The 17,766-nt window shown below is 42.4% G+C and overlaps 1 protein-coding gene across 1 annotated transcript; it reads left to right on the top strand.

Annotated features, from left to right (window-relative positions):
• Positions 1 to 1,681: 1,681 nt before the first annotated feature.
• Positions 1,682 to 2,119, top strand: LOC308521929 (transmembrane protein 230-like; the record flags this gene model as incomplete). The annotated part of the gene is made up of 1 exon (XM_081095104.1): positions 1,682 to 2,119. One exon carries the CDS (start codon positions 1,682 to 1,684, stop codon positions 2,117 to 2,119), a length of 438 nt encoding a protein of 145 aa, XP_080951230.1.
• Positions 2,120 to 17,766: the final 15,647 nt, after the last annotated feature.

Raw genomic sequence — 17,766 nt, 5'->3', positions numbered from 1 at the left:
TACATTTGTTTGGTGAAGAACCTTGAAGCAGAGGCTGTTGCTCAGGTCAAAATTCTAATAGGAGTTGAGAGAGAAGAATATAGAGGTTTCCAATTCAGCCTCTCATTGCGTAGAAACCACTTCTGCAATAGCCTGACATAAGACCACCCTGCTTCTGAACAAGCCCTAGTTTTCCCAAGGGCACATCACCCCCCAAAGCCATCCAGTTCAATGTCCAGGTAATACAACTTGCAGGAGAGCTGTTATCTATACAATGAGCCCCCAATACTAGTAGGGATGAAATGCCTTGAAGTTTCATGGAGAGCAACTGCTATAAGCAAGGCAGCTTGCAGACTTCATTCAGTAAGTATTCAGAGTCTTACACAGCGCATGTTACAATGCCCATTTTACAGAAGGAAGTAGTAAAATAGGAATTTTTAGGGGTGAAATAGGCAGGTTTGGGGAATTTTTAAAATTAAGGGGACCCATGAAAAAAACACAGGGTTAGAGTTACAAAAGGTTACATTTCCATCAGACAGGCAGTTGGAAGAGGCAACAGTTACATTTCCATAAGACAAGGGAACTGGGAGTAGCAAAATGTCTAAATTTAAAAATAAAGGAGGAAGAAAGCCCAGAGGGAATAGGAGAACAGTGAGGGAGGAGGGCCTCACAGTCCCAAGTGAGGTTTGACCTTTGAGCTCAGGAGTTACTATAGTAACCAAATCAAAGGGGAATACCGACCAATCAGAGGGGATATGGAGGCACAAAAAAACCCCCAAAACCCTGCAGCGTTTATAAACCATGGAAAAAGGAACTAGGTGCGACTCTTTCCCCCTCCCCAAGTGGGAGTCTCTGCCTGTTCTTCAGTTTCCACCTTTGCTATACCATCTTCCCTCTGTGGTTTCATTCTTCCACTCTGATGGACAAAGAGCCCCAGGAAGCTATCCTGCCCAGGGGAACAGGGCCTGTTCCAGTCCCCAAATCCCCTACCAGAAGCAGAGCCAGGAGTTCACTCAGGTTTGGTTCCATTTGAGGCTGATCAGATTAGCTATGCTCGCTTCATGCCAGCGGTTCTCAACCTGTGGGTCGCGACCCCTTTGAGGGGTCGAACGACCCTTTCACAGGGGTCGCCTAAGACCATCGAAAAACACATATATAATTACATATTGTTTTTGTGATTAATCACTATGCTTTAATTATGTTCAATTTGTAATAATGATATTGGGGGTCACCACAACATGAGGAACTGTATTAAAGGGTCGCGGCATTAGGAAGGTTGAGAACCACTGTGTTAGACTAATGAAAGAGGAGATAAGAATGAGATGTGATTATGAACTTTTAGAGGAAATGGAAATCTTGTGCAATTGAATGAAATCTAAGAAATCTAATCTAATCTATTCCATCTAAATTTAACGATAAAGTCTGGGAGTTTACTAGAAGTGGCCTAAGAATGTAACAAATAGAACCAATATACCATCAAACCAAAGGATTGTAGCTTTGCATGATAAAAGAGGGATTCCATCAGAAACCAGCTGTCGCCCACCAGGAGTTAATTGGGGGGCTGCGGGGAGGAGTAGGTTACTGAGATGCTGAGACAATCCTCCGCGTGGCCTGAGAGCCGTTGGCGGGCGGGGGGCGCGTGCACCCAGACACCTCTGCCCACTGTGCGGCGGGGGCGAGCTCCCCACCCACCCTGTGGGCTATGGTGCCCGCTCGCACCAACGTGCCTGCTGGGATCCCCAGGAGCAAAGTGAAATATTCAATGCTCTCCAGCACTGACGATGGACACATGAACCCTCAGAAGGACACTTTACCCGCCGAAGATGGCTGTAAACCCCAAAGATGTCCCGGAGTGGCGAGATCGCACTTACTGAAGCGTCAGGAAAGCCCCGCTCAGGTTCCCTACAAGGCCATTGCCTGCTTCGCGCTGCAGTTTCTGATCGGCGCTGTTCTCCTGATCACCGGCTGCCTCCTGCTGGCGGGCTACCTCAGCGAGGCAGGACCCAGCCGGGCCATTGCCATTCTCATCGTGGGCATCCTGGTGTTGCTGCCCGGGTTTTACCACCTGCTCATCGCTTGCAAAGCCCACAGAGGCTGCCCTGGCTACTCCTACCAAGACCTTCCGGACTGTGGCGACTAGCCCCACCGCAGCCTGGAGAGTGCGCAGGGGCTGAGCAGAGCTTGAAGGCATTTGGCAGTTGTCCAAGGATTAAGGAATTCTGCAATTTGGCAGCTACTTGCAAAACTGTGGCCAAATTTTATAAATCCCTACCCAGAATGTAAATTGAATTTACAATTAGACAAACAGGAAGCCAGGGCGTGCTCTTATTTTTATTTTCCTGGCCCTGGCTAAAACCCCTGACAGATTTCTCCACAGGAATATGAATAATGGAAGACTGGCAATATTGGTTTTATGGGAAAGTAAAAAGTCATTCTGTAAAACAAACTGTTGCCTCCACCACCCTATTTAGAGATGAGCATTTCGTTTAATAAATAGTCCTTATTAATTTTCTTTATCTTGTGACAAATGGGAAAATGCAGTCTATCTAATTTCCTATTACTAAGTAATTTCTTGGGAAAATTACTGAGCACCTAATCCCCCACACTTATCTCTAACCTGCATTCTGGATGATCTCGGTAAAATCACGCATCAACTTAGGAAAAGTAAAAAGAGCACTACAGTTGTGCTGTGTGGAGGCCCCATGAGCTCTAAGACAGAACCGGCTTTAAATCCAGATGCAAACTTTCTAGCAGTATAAGCTGACACAAGTACCTTAGTGCTCTGACACAGAGTTTGGGACCATAATTTCTACTGTTTGGGGTTTCAGTAGGGGTCAAAGTATTTTATAGTAACAACATGGCACATAGATGTTCCCCAGAGTGTTAATTTCTCACCGTGAAAGAGGCTTCTGCAGAAGACTGCACTCAAAATTAACCAAAGCCGCAGTGAATTGCCTCTATCCACTGAGAGTTAACCAAACCCAAGTGAATTAGACTGCTCATTTGCAAAGGTATAGTCTCAGTTCAAATCAGGACACTGGGGTGCTTTTTATTTGTATGAGCCTTTTCCTTTGGAGTCCTATATAGAAATAGGGCAGAAGCTTATATAATTAGAAGGGGTCTCACAAGAAAAAGAATACAAACCTAAGCGCAGGGCGTGGCAATGGGCCTGCCTGAGGGTGGGGCACTAAAGCATCAGTCTCACTAGTTTCTGATCAATCTGGCTGTGATAGAGGTGAAGAAAGAATCTAGAGAAAAGGACTGAATTGGAATATGTCTACAGTTCAGGCTGTGGCTCCAAATTACAGGTTACAATTGCTAAAGCAGTAGTATTTTCTAGAATAAAAGATATCATCCCATAAAAAGAAATACTTCCTGAAGTGTTATAAATAAAAATATAGACAGGTTTGTAGGAGATAAAGAGAAGAATGTATTTTCTGAAAAAGAATGTTGGCAAGTTTTAGAAGATGTTCAGTAATCAAGTAGAAACATGAGACAAAAACTCTTTTCACTACACATTCCATTCATTTCTGCCTACCACTGTGTTCATGAGGCCTACCCTGACTACCCTATTTAATAATGCAACCGCCCCAGCACGCCTTCTGACACATCCTCTGATTACTAGTTTTCTACATTACCTTTTTATTTCCAGAACATTTATCACCTTTCAATACACAAAACAATGTGATGATGTACTATACTCATTGTTTAGTGTCTCTCTTTCACCACTAGTTTGTTAGTTCTAGGAAAACAGGGATTTTTTAAAAAAATCTATTTTGTTCAGTGCTTAAAACGGTACCTGGAATGTAACAGTCACTGGTTAAATTTGTGGATGAAAGAATAAATAAATTATTGCCCAACTTAAAGGGAAACGTAAAGGCCTAAGAGTAAATCAAACCTATGTACTAAAAAAGAAAGACTCATGGACACAGACAACAGTATGGTGATTGCCAGAGGGAGGGGGGAGGTAGAAGGTAAAGGGGGAATAAATGATGATGGAAGGAGACTTGACTTGGGGTGGTAAACACACAATACAATATACAGATGATGTATTATATAATTGTATACCTGAAACCTGTATAATTTCATTAACCAATGCCACCCCAATAAATTCAATAAAAATAAAACAAAAGCAAAAACAACATAAAGGACTTTCTAATAATTTCACTTATTGATAACCTAAAACAAATTTCTATCTAAAAAGTCCATAGGTAAGTATATTTTAAAAGTATGTTCTCAGTCAGTCTCAAATGGTCATATCCTATGTGATTACATTTATTTAACATTCTTGAAATAAATTTGAAGAGATGGAGAACAGATTACTAGTTGCCAGAATTGAGGTGGTGATTACTATACATGTGATAAAATTGCATTGAACTACACACACACACACACACACACACACACACACACACACATACTCAAGTGCTTGTAAAACTGGCTAAGTCTGAATAAGCTCTGGGAACCATGAATGCCAATTTCCTGATAGGGATCATGTGTTGTAGTTACACAAAATGTTACCATGAGGAAGGGAGAGGGAGAGAGAAACATCAGTGATGAGAGAGAATCATCTGTTGGCTGCCTCCTGCATGCCCCCTACTGGGGACTGATCCTAGAACCCAGGCATGTGCCCTGACTGGGAATTGAACCATGACCTCCTGGTTCATAGGTCGATGCTCAACCACTGAGCCACACCGGCAGGGCTAGTGCAGGGATTTTTAAGAGTATTCTTAATTCCCCTCTGTCTCTTATTACATTACTGTCATCATTTAATTTGTCTATAAGCTATATTCATCCAATACATTGTAATTCTAGTTTATCTTTTATTTGTTTTTGCATGAATTTCAAATGTTCTAATCAAAGCAATGTGACTTCAAAGAGTCCCTGAACCAGCAGACATTATTTGCAACATCTTACCTGTATGCACCCATGTGTATTTTGGGGAAGGGTAAAGGTCCCCAGCTTTTATGAATTATTGAAGGGTTCTGTGCTTCTCCCACCCAGTTGGGTGTGATGGGAGATAAATATTGTATTCTTCCATGAAGTTAGAATTTATTACCAACATGCTGCTAATTGGAAATCATATCAATGTAGTGTCAAATACCAACTGTTAATTCATTTATTTTTTAAAAAAGAGATACAGTACAAATTAACTTTAAAGTATTTAATTAATTTACAGTTTATAGTCAAGGCTAGATACGGTTCAATCATATGTACCTTCTTCATGTTGGTGACCAAATAACATGTGTTAATAGCCATACTCATGACCTTAAATATTGCAAAACTGTGAATTCGCATATATATTCTAAATAAGGATTACACTATCAATAGTATGTTTAAGGTTAATTTGGATTTCAATTATTAAAAAAACATAACCCATGAACTCTCTTATTCATATAGGGTAACCTTCTGCATTGCCTTCTCCTTGAAGGGAATACTCTGTCTATTCATCTGGCAGATTCCACATGAGGGGAAAGAGCAAAAGTAGGATTTCCTTGTTTATTCTCCAGAAATTTCCCGAGTTTGGTTGTTTGGTTCACATGATGAGACACCTTTGTCTTCTAAGTGTTAGTCCTGGGCTCTCCTGATCTGCACTCTGGAGTCTCATGGTCACCTGCCCCTCAAGATTCTCTCTCTCTCTCTCTCTCTCTCTCTCTCTCTCTCTCTCTCTCTCCCTCACACACACACACACACACACACACACACACACACACACACACTCTGTAAAGCTCTGTAAATGCAGTCCCTCTACTAAGGCACAACTCGCCCCTCACCTCGCTCCTGGAATCAACCTATCAGACTTGGAAATCCTAGGCGCTGGGTGCTGGCTCCCCTCCTTTGTGCTCAGGGGCCCTACCCTTTCTCGGGTTTCCAACCAGGACTGGTCGGCTGCAGGTCGGATTGGCTGAGCTAGGAAGACGAGCAGAGGCTTCGCCAAATCACAAATCTAGGATTTTCCTTTTCCTGGTCTACTCCCTAGAATCCTGGCAACAGATGTGCTCCATTGCTTCTCCCAGAGGAACCCTGCCCGGGGTTGCTATGGAAACAGGACGCTGCAACTTGCAGAGCAAGTAGGACCCAGATATAACTTAGCAGACTCAGCAAAGCGACTGTCCTGCGCTGACTTTCCACATCTACACAATCCCTTTCATCCAGAAGTGTTTTTTGTGTGTGTGTGTGTGTTTTTTTCTTGATTCCCTCTATGGAAGACTCCACTGCCCTGGAGCCAGAAAAAGAAAACCAGGAATCGCGGGAAGAAGGGAGGCCGTGGGACGAAATGACAGCAGCTTCTACCCAAGATCCTTAGCCTGGATTATCTGCGCACCCGGAGTCAGAGCAGGGCCTGACAATGGACCCCAGCCCGGGACCAGCCCACCTTGGGGCCCGCCCGGGAGCTGCCCACCTGGGAGCCCGCCCGGGAGCAGCCCACCTCCGGACCCGCCATCTAGAGGCAGCCCACCTGTGCATGACCTCGCGGGACCAGGTGCATCGCCATCTGCGCCTCCTCGGGAGCCCTCCTCCCCTCCTCCTCTGGCTCTGTTGGGGCTGCACCCTGGCGCTCAGACAAGACCGCGAGGGGGATTCCTGAAGCCAGGACACCTCACCCTGACCACTTGCAACAATCATCTGATGAAGGAGAATCAATGCCTCATCAAACAGGCCAGTCAAAGGGGAACTCCTTTCAACAGCTTCAGCAAACCGACGATCACCTGTATGAGCCGAGGGACGCGAACTGTAACAACTCTAAACAGGAAGACCTGAGATGTGACATTTCTCAGGAGGAAGACTCAGACAGTAAACGTCACCTGGATGAGCCTGAGCCTGAAGCGGCCCCCAGCATGCTTGAGATTGCCGTTCAGAGCGCTAAGGCTTACCTACTGAGGACCAGTAGCAAGTCAGGCTTAAATCTGTAAGTCCTGGAGGAAAAAAGAGAGGAAAGTATGGCAAAGAAAAGGGGGTGTGAGTATCTCTGGGTGAGAGTGTGTTTCTATGGGGAAATATCTTTGAAATGTCTATATTAGTATGAGTTGGTGGCTTAATAACTCTTTGCATCATAGGCCTCAAAATAGGTCATTGGTGGGGATTCTTCTAGTTTCTTTAAAGACCCTTGGCGCAGAGAAACAAAGCCTAGGAATTATGGAAATTGGGTTTGAAGGAGACCAAAGAGATGGTGAAGTCCCAGCGTCTCTTCAAGAAGCTTGTAACAGTAGCTTTCTGCCAGTGATGGAGAGCACCTGGCTCTACTGTCAGCATCAGCTCCCATGGCTTGGTTTTGCATTCTCACCAGGCCAGTCCTGGGTGACCCGTTATCTGTTTTTCTGGAACTATCCTGATGTGAGCGCTGAAAGCTCTGCATCTGAAGAAACTGCTAGTCTGGGCAAACCGGGGGAATTAGCCACCATAATTGGTCTAAAGAATAAAAAGTGTTCATATTTAATGTGTGCAATCTTTCACAAAACTCAAGATTGACAATTTAAAATGTTATTTACAAGTTATTGTCTTAAACTACAATTTCCTTAAGCTTTAGGGATGTGATCTGCTGCTCAGTAGTGGACTCTACTTGAATTTCTCATATAAACCCTCATCATAATGCTCTGGGTTAAATAACAAGCCGGAATTTACAAACTTTGCAAAAAGTCCAAAAGAGCTCATTATAGATACTCGAGATCTCACTAACCATTTAAAACCTGATACAAAAACACAAAAATGGGAAAGTTTTTTTTACTGATTTTTTGTAGTGGACATTAGTATCTAACTTTTCTTTCATTTCCAAATGCTCAGTCTCTGAGGTGATAAATGAATATCTTAATATTCACTGTTTTCTTCTAAATACTTTGGAGCCAGTAGTTAAAAACTGCTTCCTAAAAATAAACTCCACTCTTGTATGCGGACCCTATTTGACAGATATTGAGATAACAACAAACAAAAGCAAAAACCTAATTTTGATGATGTAAGAATCAAATGCAGTTGCTGATTGGGAGGTATATCATTTACACAAATACAAAGCAGCATATTTGTGATCTCAGAAAGGCCCACTCGACACTGAGGAAGAATGATTTTCAGGGCCGACCTGAGGACAAAGTGGTTGCAAATAATTTCTTGAGAGAAATGATATATATGGGACACAGCAAGCAAAGGTTCTCAGGTAGGACTTAGCAATTATATTAAAGTGATTTGCAGTGGATTTACCTCACTGGGGCAGAAGTTATCTTTGAACTAATTATTAGAAATGAAATTAGAGAGATAAATGCTTAATTGGCAGAGAGAAAATTTATGCAAGTTTTCTTATTGGTCAGAGGATTTTCTCTCTAACCTGAGAGTACATTGACAGACAATTAAGTTCTTAAATTCACATTGTAAGTCTGGTATTTGCAAAGGCACACTTTCACCATTATGTATAAAACTAGAGGCCTGGTGCATGAAATCATTCACTCGGGGGTGTCCCTCAGCCCGGCTTGTGCCCTCTTGCAGTCTGGGACCTCTCGGGGGATGTTTGACTGACAGCGTAGGCCTGCAGAGGCAGGAGAGTCTCCCACCACCGCTGCTGCATTAGCCAGCCATGAGCCCGGCTTCTGGCTGAGCTGCGCCCCCCCTGTGGAAGCACACTGACACCAGGGGGCAGGTCCTGGGTGAGTGTCTGCCCCTGGTGATCAATGCACGTCATACAGAGCAGCTGAGTGGCCTTAGCACATCATTAGCAAATTACGCTTTAATTGGTTGAACAGATGACTGGACGACTTAGCATATCAGGCTTTTATTATATAGGATGTAATGAATTAATGGGAGATTAGAGGCAGCTTCACTAATACAGTTATGAAATAAAAAGCTAGGACAGTGTTTTTAATACAACAAAAATACTGTATTAAATGTGTTACATTTTAATAAAGGTGAATAATATTTTATGACACGTCTCTTTCAGTTGCATGTGGGCAGGGGTTGCAATATGAAATGTATTTCTAATGGGTTTAAAGTACACTGAAGTAGATAATTGGCTTAGGAAATGAAACAGAAGAGAACATATCTTTTAAGAAAGTCAGTAGGATTTATGAATCAAATTGGATTTGGCAAGAGTTGGGAAAGGGATGGAAAAGAAGTTAAGGTAAAATAAAAGAAAAATGTTAATCACTTTAACATATATAACTAAGAGATTTCATTCTCAAATAAAATGTGAAATGTTCCCGATATAAAATATGTATCTTTCTACAATATTTTCTTTAACATTTTAAATATTCATATCATATTGGAGATATTTTTGAAGGAAAATTCTAGAATAGGTTTTTCTGGCAGTGGAAGTTACCATGTTTATTCACTTAAAATTTCTGAAGGCTTTGCCGAAACCCGTTTGGCTCAGTGGATGGAGCGTCGGCTTGCGGACTGAAAGGTCCCGGGTTCGATTCCGGTCAAGGGCATGTACCTGGGTTGCGGGCACATCCCCAGTAGGAGATGTGCAGGAGGCAGCTGATCGATGTTTCTCTCTCATCGATGTTTCTGACTCTCTGTCTCTCTCCCTTCCTCTCTGTAGAAAATCAATAAAATATATTTAAAAATAAAAAAAAAAATAAAAAAAAAATAAATAAATAAAAGAAAAATGTTAATCACTTTAACATATATAACTAAGAGATTTCATTCTCAAATAAAATGTGAAATGTTCCCGATATAAAATATGTATCTTTCTACAATATTTTCTTTAACATTTTAAATATTCATATCATATTGGAGATATTTTTGAAGGAAAATTCTAGAATAGGTTTTTCTGGCAGTGGAAGTTACCATGTTTATTCACTTAAAATTTCTGAAGGCTTTGCCAAAACCGGTTTGGCTCAGTGGATAGAGTGTCGGCCTGCGGACTGAAGGGTCCCAGGTTCGATTCCGGTCAAGGGCATGTACCTTGGTTGCGGGCACATCCTCAGTAGGGAGGTGTGCAGGAGGCAGCTGATCGATGTTTCTCTCTCATCGATGTTTCTAACTCTCTATCTCTCTCCCTTCCTGTCTGTAAAAAAAAAAAAAAAAAAAGTCAATAAAAAATATATTTAAAAAAAAAATTTGTGAAGGTTTTGAGTTGTTGAACTTTCCTAAACACCAGCTCCCTGAGTCTGCATGAAATGCTTCTTCAAACGCTTTTGACGTGGGTAACACCTGGAATTTTCTCTTTTCGGATAGATATGACCATCTTTCTAATATGCTGACCAGGATCTTAGATGAGCGTCCTGAAAATGCTGTGGACATCATTGAAAATATTAGCCAAGATGTAAAGATGGCACATTTTAGTAAAAAACTGGATACACTCCAAAATGAGAATGAGATGCTTCCAACATATGAAATAGAGAAGCAAAAGGCTCTTTTTCTCCAGGGAAATTTGGAAGGAGCTGACCAAGAACTGGAAGATGAAATGGGAAGTCACTACTGTAAATCTGAATAGTTCAAACCTGAGGTTTGATTGGAGGTGAGTGGGTGTGGCTTTAAATTCATATCAATAGTCTCTTCTGGCTTGCTAAATAGTATTTTCAACCTCATTTCCCATCACTCATTTCCTTGTTTAGAGTTTATTTTTTCACACTTGTGGTTTAGTATCGCACAGGCTTAGCTATTACATGTTTGTGGGGCTGAGGTATTCATGTCAGAGAAAATGGTTTCTTCATCTTTTAAATTCCAAAGTGCCTGGTACAGACCTGGGCCTACAGCTGTTTCTTATTAACTCCTCGTTGAATGAATGAATTACTGTCAGATCATTTAAAATCAGGCTTTAAATCAATATGCATATTTCCCTTTAGTTTATTAGACAAAGTAGAAATACTTCTAATGTCATTTTCACTCTCTTCCAAGGCAACTTCCTCATATTCTGTCTTAATATTATGCATATTATGCTAATGAACTATAATAGAAAACGAGAGAGAGAAAATGTCTTTTAATCCCCAGAGACAAATTGTTGAAAATATTTAGAGAACATTGGTGACAGAGTTAAAAAGCTATCATTAGAGAATAAAATCTGTTTTATCACAGATATTCTAGCTGCAAATATTTCAAAATAGTATCCAGCATTGTGTTTCCTAAATGCCTACATGACTGTAATTTATACCACAAGTAATGTATATACCTATTGAGCTTTCATGTTTTGTTATCACTAGACTATATAAAAATCTGCCTATATATTTGCAAATTAGATGTTTAGAGTGAGACGATTTCAGAAAAGGGCAGAGTTTGATTAGTGAAAAGATAGGAGGGTTGAGAATCTGGGCCCACAGGGCTCAGCAACCTTGGTGGGGAGACCCAACTTGACACAGTGGGCCCAGGGTACCCAGAGGGAACAAGTGATCGGTGTTATGGAACTGACATCAACTCTTCTTTTCTGAAAATACCTTACCCCAACCATTTAGTTATATGGCCACATCCAGAGAAGACGAGTCTCGATGCAAACAGCATTTAGGGATCAAGCAGAAGGCAGATACTCCCATGGAGGAATTTATCAAAGGTCAAACTCCAGTATGGGAACGGGACACTGGGGTATCTACAGGCACAACACTGTCAATTAGGGATCTGCGTCCTAAAATTAGGATAAGGAATGAGAATACAGAAAGCTGTTTAATTCTGGAACCTGAGCCTCTTATTCAGATTCCATAAATTCTTCCTCAATTATGTCTTCAAATGTAGTCATGATTGAGTACTTCTACATTCCTTTTATTTATCCTATATATTACCATATATATGGTACTATATTGACTCCATATATCACCATATGTATATAATAATTAATGTTTATAAAATATATGGTAATATATAAAAACATATACAGCATACCTCAGAGATATTGCAGGTTTGATTCCAGACCACTACAATAAAGTGAATATTGCAATAAACAAATCACACGTATCTTTAGTTTTCTCTTTGCACATAAAAGTTATGTTTACACTATATCTAAATGGGATATAATCATTAAATTATCCTTAAAATTTGATGGTATCTTTAAGATTGATTCGTATAGAACTTAGACTATTTTGAAAATATGGATCTGAACATTTTTCACCTATACTTTTGGGATAGTTTTTTAAAAGAACTTCCTTATATTTGGATGTACCTTCTGACATCTAAATTTTGTTTTTAAAATATCAGATCCATCTCTATCTAAAGACCCCTGAGACATTAGGATCTGTTGCTTCAAAGATGTTTGTTTTTAAAGGTAAATATTGATTCTAAGGCCCTTGAAGATGACATTGAAGGAGCATTTTAGGCACATTTTCAAAGGTAGGCATTTGATATCTCTTTCCTTGCTATTAACTAATCTTATGGGATTCTATTTGAGATAGGAGCTGCCTCCGTGCACGTGTATTTTTATATGGGGAGGTTGAGACTTCTGTTTCTGATATTGGTGCTCAATTGATGATGAGCCAGCACACGTTGATCCTGCCCCAGGGAGCTTAAGCACGAGGGGGGAAAGTGAAAATTTAATACCTAATATTTTGGAGCACTACTGAAATTTAAAATATTAATTAGTATGAAAATGTAGCTGGTTCTGGTCAAAAAGGGTGAGAATTGGGATAATAGCTCTTCTCCTAACTGTGGGAGCTTGAAAAACATTCACTTATTCTCTTGAATTCTCTTAAATTCTCCTCAATTTCCTCTGTAAGGTGGGGGTTTCAATATGCAAAATCCATTTTAAAAGGAAAATTAATAAACATGTTCAAAATTGGTCATTACCAGCAAAGCTCTTCACAGGGCTTTGTCTACAAAACTGGCACATCTTTCCTATTTCACCTTATTCCACCGTCCCTACACAAATAATGTGGGAGAAATAAGACTGCTATGGAGGTTAGTGCCCTTATCAAAGAGGCCCTGGCAAGCTCACTCGCCCCTTCTGCCATGTGAGGTTACAGTGAGAAGACAGCCAAGGAAGCAGGTTCTCATCAGACATGAATCAGCTGGTATCAGAATCTTGGATTTCCCAACCTCCGGAACTGTGAGAAATAGATGTCTGTTGTTTATAAGCTTCCCGATCCAGGGTATTTTGTTATTGCAGCCTGAATAGACTAAGACAAATACTCTATCTTCTGCCATTATTTCATAAAGTCTACTTCAGGAGAAAACAAAAGATTACTTAGCAATGCAGGTAGCAACTTCCTTCAACTACAGTTGCACAAATGCTGCCCAGCATTTGCATCTGTAGCAGCAAAACTACTTCAATTAGAACAATTCTGGTGGGCATCTTAGCTCCTTAGCTGTGGAGCTGTGTGTGTGTGTGTGTGTGTGTGTGTGTGTGTGTGTGTGTGTGTTTGGTTACTGCTTTGCGGTCCAACTTTTCCCTCTGCCCATTCATGCTTCCTTCACTCTGGCACAGGTATTGTTCCCGAGAGCATTTTGCATGTCTGCATACAAATCTCAGTCTGTTTCCTGTGAGAACCTGCCGGGAGCCGGTCCATGCTTGCTGTTTCAAGGGACCTGGCATATATGGCATACTGTTCTTAATATGTTTGCTCACCTTCTTGGCACTATGTGTTTTAACCAAGGTCTCTGAGAAAGGTTGTTTCCCCGGGTAGGGATTTTCCCCTGAAGTTAGGGAGGGAATAAAACCTCTTAACTAAGTGCCAGGTGGGTAATTAATCACTTTAACTATGAACAATCATGCTTAAGCTACATAATCTTTACTCCCTGGAATGGAGATAAGAAACGCCCTAACCTTTGAAATAGAGATTGATAGGATTGGAATCAACTGGTATAAATACAGATGTAAGAAGACAGAATGGAGAGAGACAGAACCTAGGCACAGAACCTACAGAGAACGTTCTCTAGAGACAGAAGAACTTTGCTGGAGAGAACATGGCAAAAGATCCTGGACAGAAACTGGCCTCAGAACCTAGAGACAGAACCTAGCGAGAGAACATGGCAAAAGATCCTGGACTGAACCTGACTACAGAAATTGTCAAGAGAACCTGACTAGAACCTGGTGACTGAACCTGGCTGGAGAACCTAGCGAGGGAACTTGGCTACAGAACCTGGCTGGAGAACCTGGAGAACCTAGCAAGAGAACATGGACATAGAACCTGGCTGGAGAACCTAGCGAGGTAACATGGCTACAGAACCTGGCTGGAGAACCTGGAGAACCTAGCAAGAGAACATGGACACAGAACCTGCCTGGAGATCCTAAACAGAACTTCGCTGGAGATCCAGACCAGAACTTGGCTGGAGATCCTGGTTAGAGATCCTGGCTAGGCTGCTGATCAACTGAACGCTGTCTCCCTGTCATTCCTTCTTCACCGACTCCGTCTACACCTTTGGGGACCCCTGGACCCGCTGGGGTTGGACCCCAGCATCTGGCGCCCGAACAGGGACCCCTAGGTAAGCGCCCCACACTCGGGACGGATCGGACTCCACCGTAGGAAGAGGGTGGATAGTCTTCGCCGACTCCGTCCACACCTTTGGGAACTCCTGAAACAGGATTCCCCTAGGTAAGCCCCCCTCCCCATTGAGAACCCCCACACTCAGGACGGATAGGACTCCACCAGGGTGCTACAGACCCCCTTATAGAGGATAAGTAGGGTAAGAAGGTGGATAGAACAGAACTTAGATTGAGAAGATGTGCCATACTGAGTCCAAAGAAAGAAGACTCTGTATTGATCTTTTAACACATATGCTTGCTAGCAGAGGAATTAAGGTTACTCCCAGTCAGACAGAACGTTTTATACAAGAAGTATGTCCATGCTTTTCTGAGGAAGAAAAGGTAAATGTAAAGGCATGGGAGGAGGTAGGCCCAAGGAGCCTTATCCTTAACCCCACTGCAGCCTTTCCACCCCGGGAAAGTGCAGGATTGGCAAGTTCTCCCTGGGGTGATAGATCAGGACTCAGGTAATAGCGGAAAGCGCCAATCCTACTCTTAAAATGGATACAAGAGAGCATTTCAGGTTTTTCTTTTTAATGCCTGCTTTTAAAAAATAAAAAAGGGGGAATTTGCCGGGAGCCGGTCCATGCTTGCTGTTTCAAGGGACCTGGCATAGATGGCATACTGTTCTTAATATGTTTGCTCACCTTCTTGGCACTATGTGTTTTAACCAAGGTCTCCTCTCTGAGAAAGGTTGTTTCCCCAGGTAGGGATTTTCCCCTGAAGTTAGGGAGGGAATAAAACCTCTTAACTAAGTGCCAGGCGGGTAATTAATCACTTTCACTATGAACAATCATGCTTAAGCTACATAATCTTTACTCCCTGGAATGGAGATAAGAAACGCCCTAACCTTTGGAATAGAGATTGATAGGATTGAATCAACTGGTATAAATACAGATGTAACAAGACAGCAAGAGACAGAGAGAGAGACAGAAATTGGCACAGAACCTACACAGAACGTTCTCTAGAGACAGAAGAACTTCGCTGGAGAGAACATGGCAAAAGATCCTGGACAGAAACTGGCCTCAGAACCTAGAGACAGAACCTAGCGAGAGAACATGGCAAAAGATCCTGGACTGAACCTGACTACAGAAATTGTCAAGAGAACCTGACTAGAACCTGGTGACTGAACCTGGCTGGAGAACCTGGACAGAACCTGGCTGGAGAACCTAGTGAGGGAACATGGCTACAGAACCTGGCTGGAGAACCTGGAGAACCTGGCTGGAGAACCTAGCAAGAGACCATGGACACAGAACCTGGCTGGAGATCCTAAACAGAACTTCGCTGGAGATCCTAAACAGAACTTCGCTGGAGATCCAGACCAGAACTTGGCTGGAGATCCTGGCTAGGCTGCTGATCAACTGAACGCTGTCTCCGTGTCATTCCTTCTTCGCCGACTCCGTCTACACCTTTGGGGACCCCTGGACCTGCTGGGGTTGGACCCCGGCAAGAACCTAACTTAAAATATCTCACAAAATGATTTTAATGAAAGCAGCATGGTGACCCAGTGGCAGAACAGCAATGGTGCAGAACCAGCTGAGAGCAGAGTTTGGAGGGATAGCTCTTGACTCATGCCCTTGGCTACTCAAAGACTCCAAGTGTTGCTAGGGAAGTGGTTCTGGGTGGGAGTTGGAAATGTGCAGGAGCATTTTTGCTTGTCACAATATATCAGGGTGGGCAGAAGCCACAGACACTAGGAATTTTCTAGTGTGAGGATAGTTCATGATAAACTTCTGACTCCTGCTTGCATTTCTAATGTTCCTCTGGACATTCCTGGCTGTCAAAACCCCATATAGCTACATTAGAAAACAGTGTTGTGGGAAAACAGGTGTGGTGGGTATGATAAGGTTTAGAACTTTTTCTAGAATATAAAGAAATTCCATTAAGCTCCTGTAACAGGTGAAGTGCTAAGAGAATCTGAGAAGAGACCTCGGGTCGGGATAAGGAGGCTCCTGAACAGGAAGAACTTGAGACACTTGGGGAAGCCAGGCCCACATCACCAGCAACCGTTGCCAGTTTCATGCAACAGACACCCGTGCTGGAGTCCAGGGGGAATGGGAGGGTCTTGGGGGAGGTCTGCTAAGCTCAAGGAAACAACATCGGCCAGACGAGAAGAGCCTCCGCTCACCAACATGTGGACACTGAACTTCCCTGTCATAGGCCCGTTTGGGAAGGAGAAATTCGATCTGTTGAGAGGGGAGAAACAGCCCTGACAGGAAGTTTCCATTGTGATTAAATGTACTGGTCACTGTTTAACACTGAAAGAGACATGAGATCTTTAATCTATAGGCTTATATTATTTTTATAGTGAGGAGGAGGATTTGACAGTAAAATGAGATTAGTTATAGATGATAGAAAATAATCTCCCCCCCTCCCCCCAACTGCTGAGCAATAGAGTATAATCCTTTTACTGGATTTCAAAAGAATTGAGACAGTATAATTAAAACCTTGGCTTGAGTTTGAATCACTGCTAGGATGTGGCTTCTAGGGAACAAATCCTTTATTTAATGGATAAGCATAGAGAATACCCTATGAAAGATACCTGAGAATATGGAAATTATATAGGTCCTGCAGTTACACGTCAAGAATATTAAGTGATAGTTATATAACAAAGATAGTGTGGAAGCAAGTATTATTTTTTTCTTCTCATTCCATATTTTTAAAAAATATATTTTATTGATTTTTTACAGAAAGGAAGGGAGAAGGATAGAGAGCTAGAAACATTGATGAGAGAGAAACATCGATCAGCTGCCTCCTGCACACCCCCTCCTGGGGATGCACCCGCAACCAAGGTACATGCCCTTGACTGGAATCGAACCTGGGACCCTTCAGTCCGCAGGCCGATGCTCTATCCACTGAGCCAAACTGGTTAGGGCATCATTCCATATTTTTTATGATGCAAAATTCAGCACATGCCCAAATCTTGTGTTGTGGTTGGAAATGGGAGACATGAGATTTTTGTGAATTTTATTCTGAATTACCATATGATACAAACACATTTTTCCCATTTAATAAGAATTTTTTTTTTCCTATGGAGTTAGTCCATTTTGCTAAAGACAGGGTGTATTTCTCAGATTGCCTTTTCTAATGAATCCTATATAATAAAAGACCAATATGCAAATCAACCAAATAGCAGAATGACTGGTTGCTATGATGTGCACAGACCACCAGGGGCAGACGCTCAATGCAGAAGCTGCCCCCTGGAGGTCAGTGCGCTCCCACAGGGGGAGCGCCACTCAGCCAGAAGCTGGGCTCACAGCGCAGTAATGGTGCTGGGAGCCTCTCCCACCTCCATGACAGTGACAAGGACCTCTCCTGGGATGTCCACTTACTGGCTTACCAAGGAGCGGACCTAAACTGGCAGTCAGATATCCCCGGAGGGGTCTCAGACTGCGAGAGGGTGCAGGCCGGGCTGAGGG

The sequence above is a fragment of the Myotis nattereri genome (assembly GCF_964212035.1).
Source record: "Myotis nattereri genome assembly, chromosome: 6".
Lineage (NCBI taxonomy): Eukaryota > Metazoa > Chordata > Mammalia > Chiroptera > Vespertilionidae > Myotis > Myotis nattereri.
Note: the sequence above shows the minus strand (reverse complement) of the source record. Positions and strands in the feature narration are given on the sequence as shown.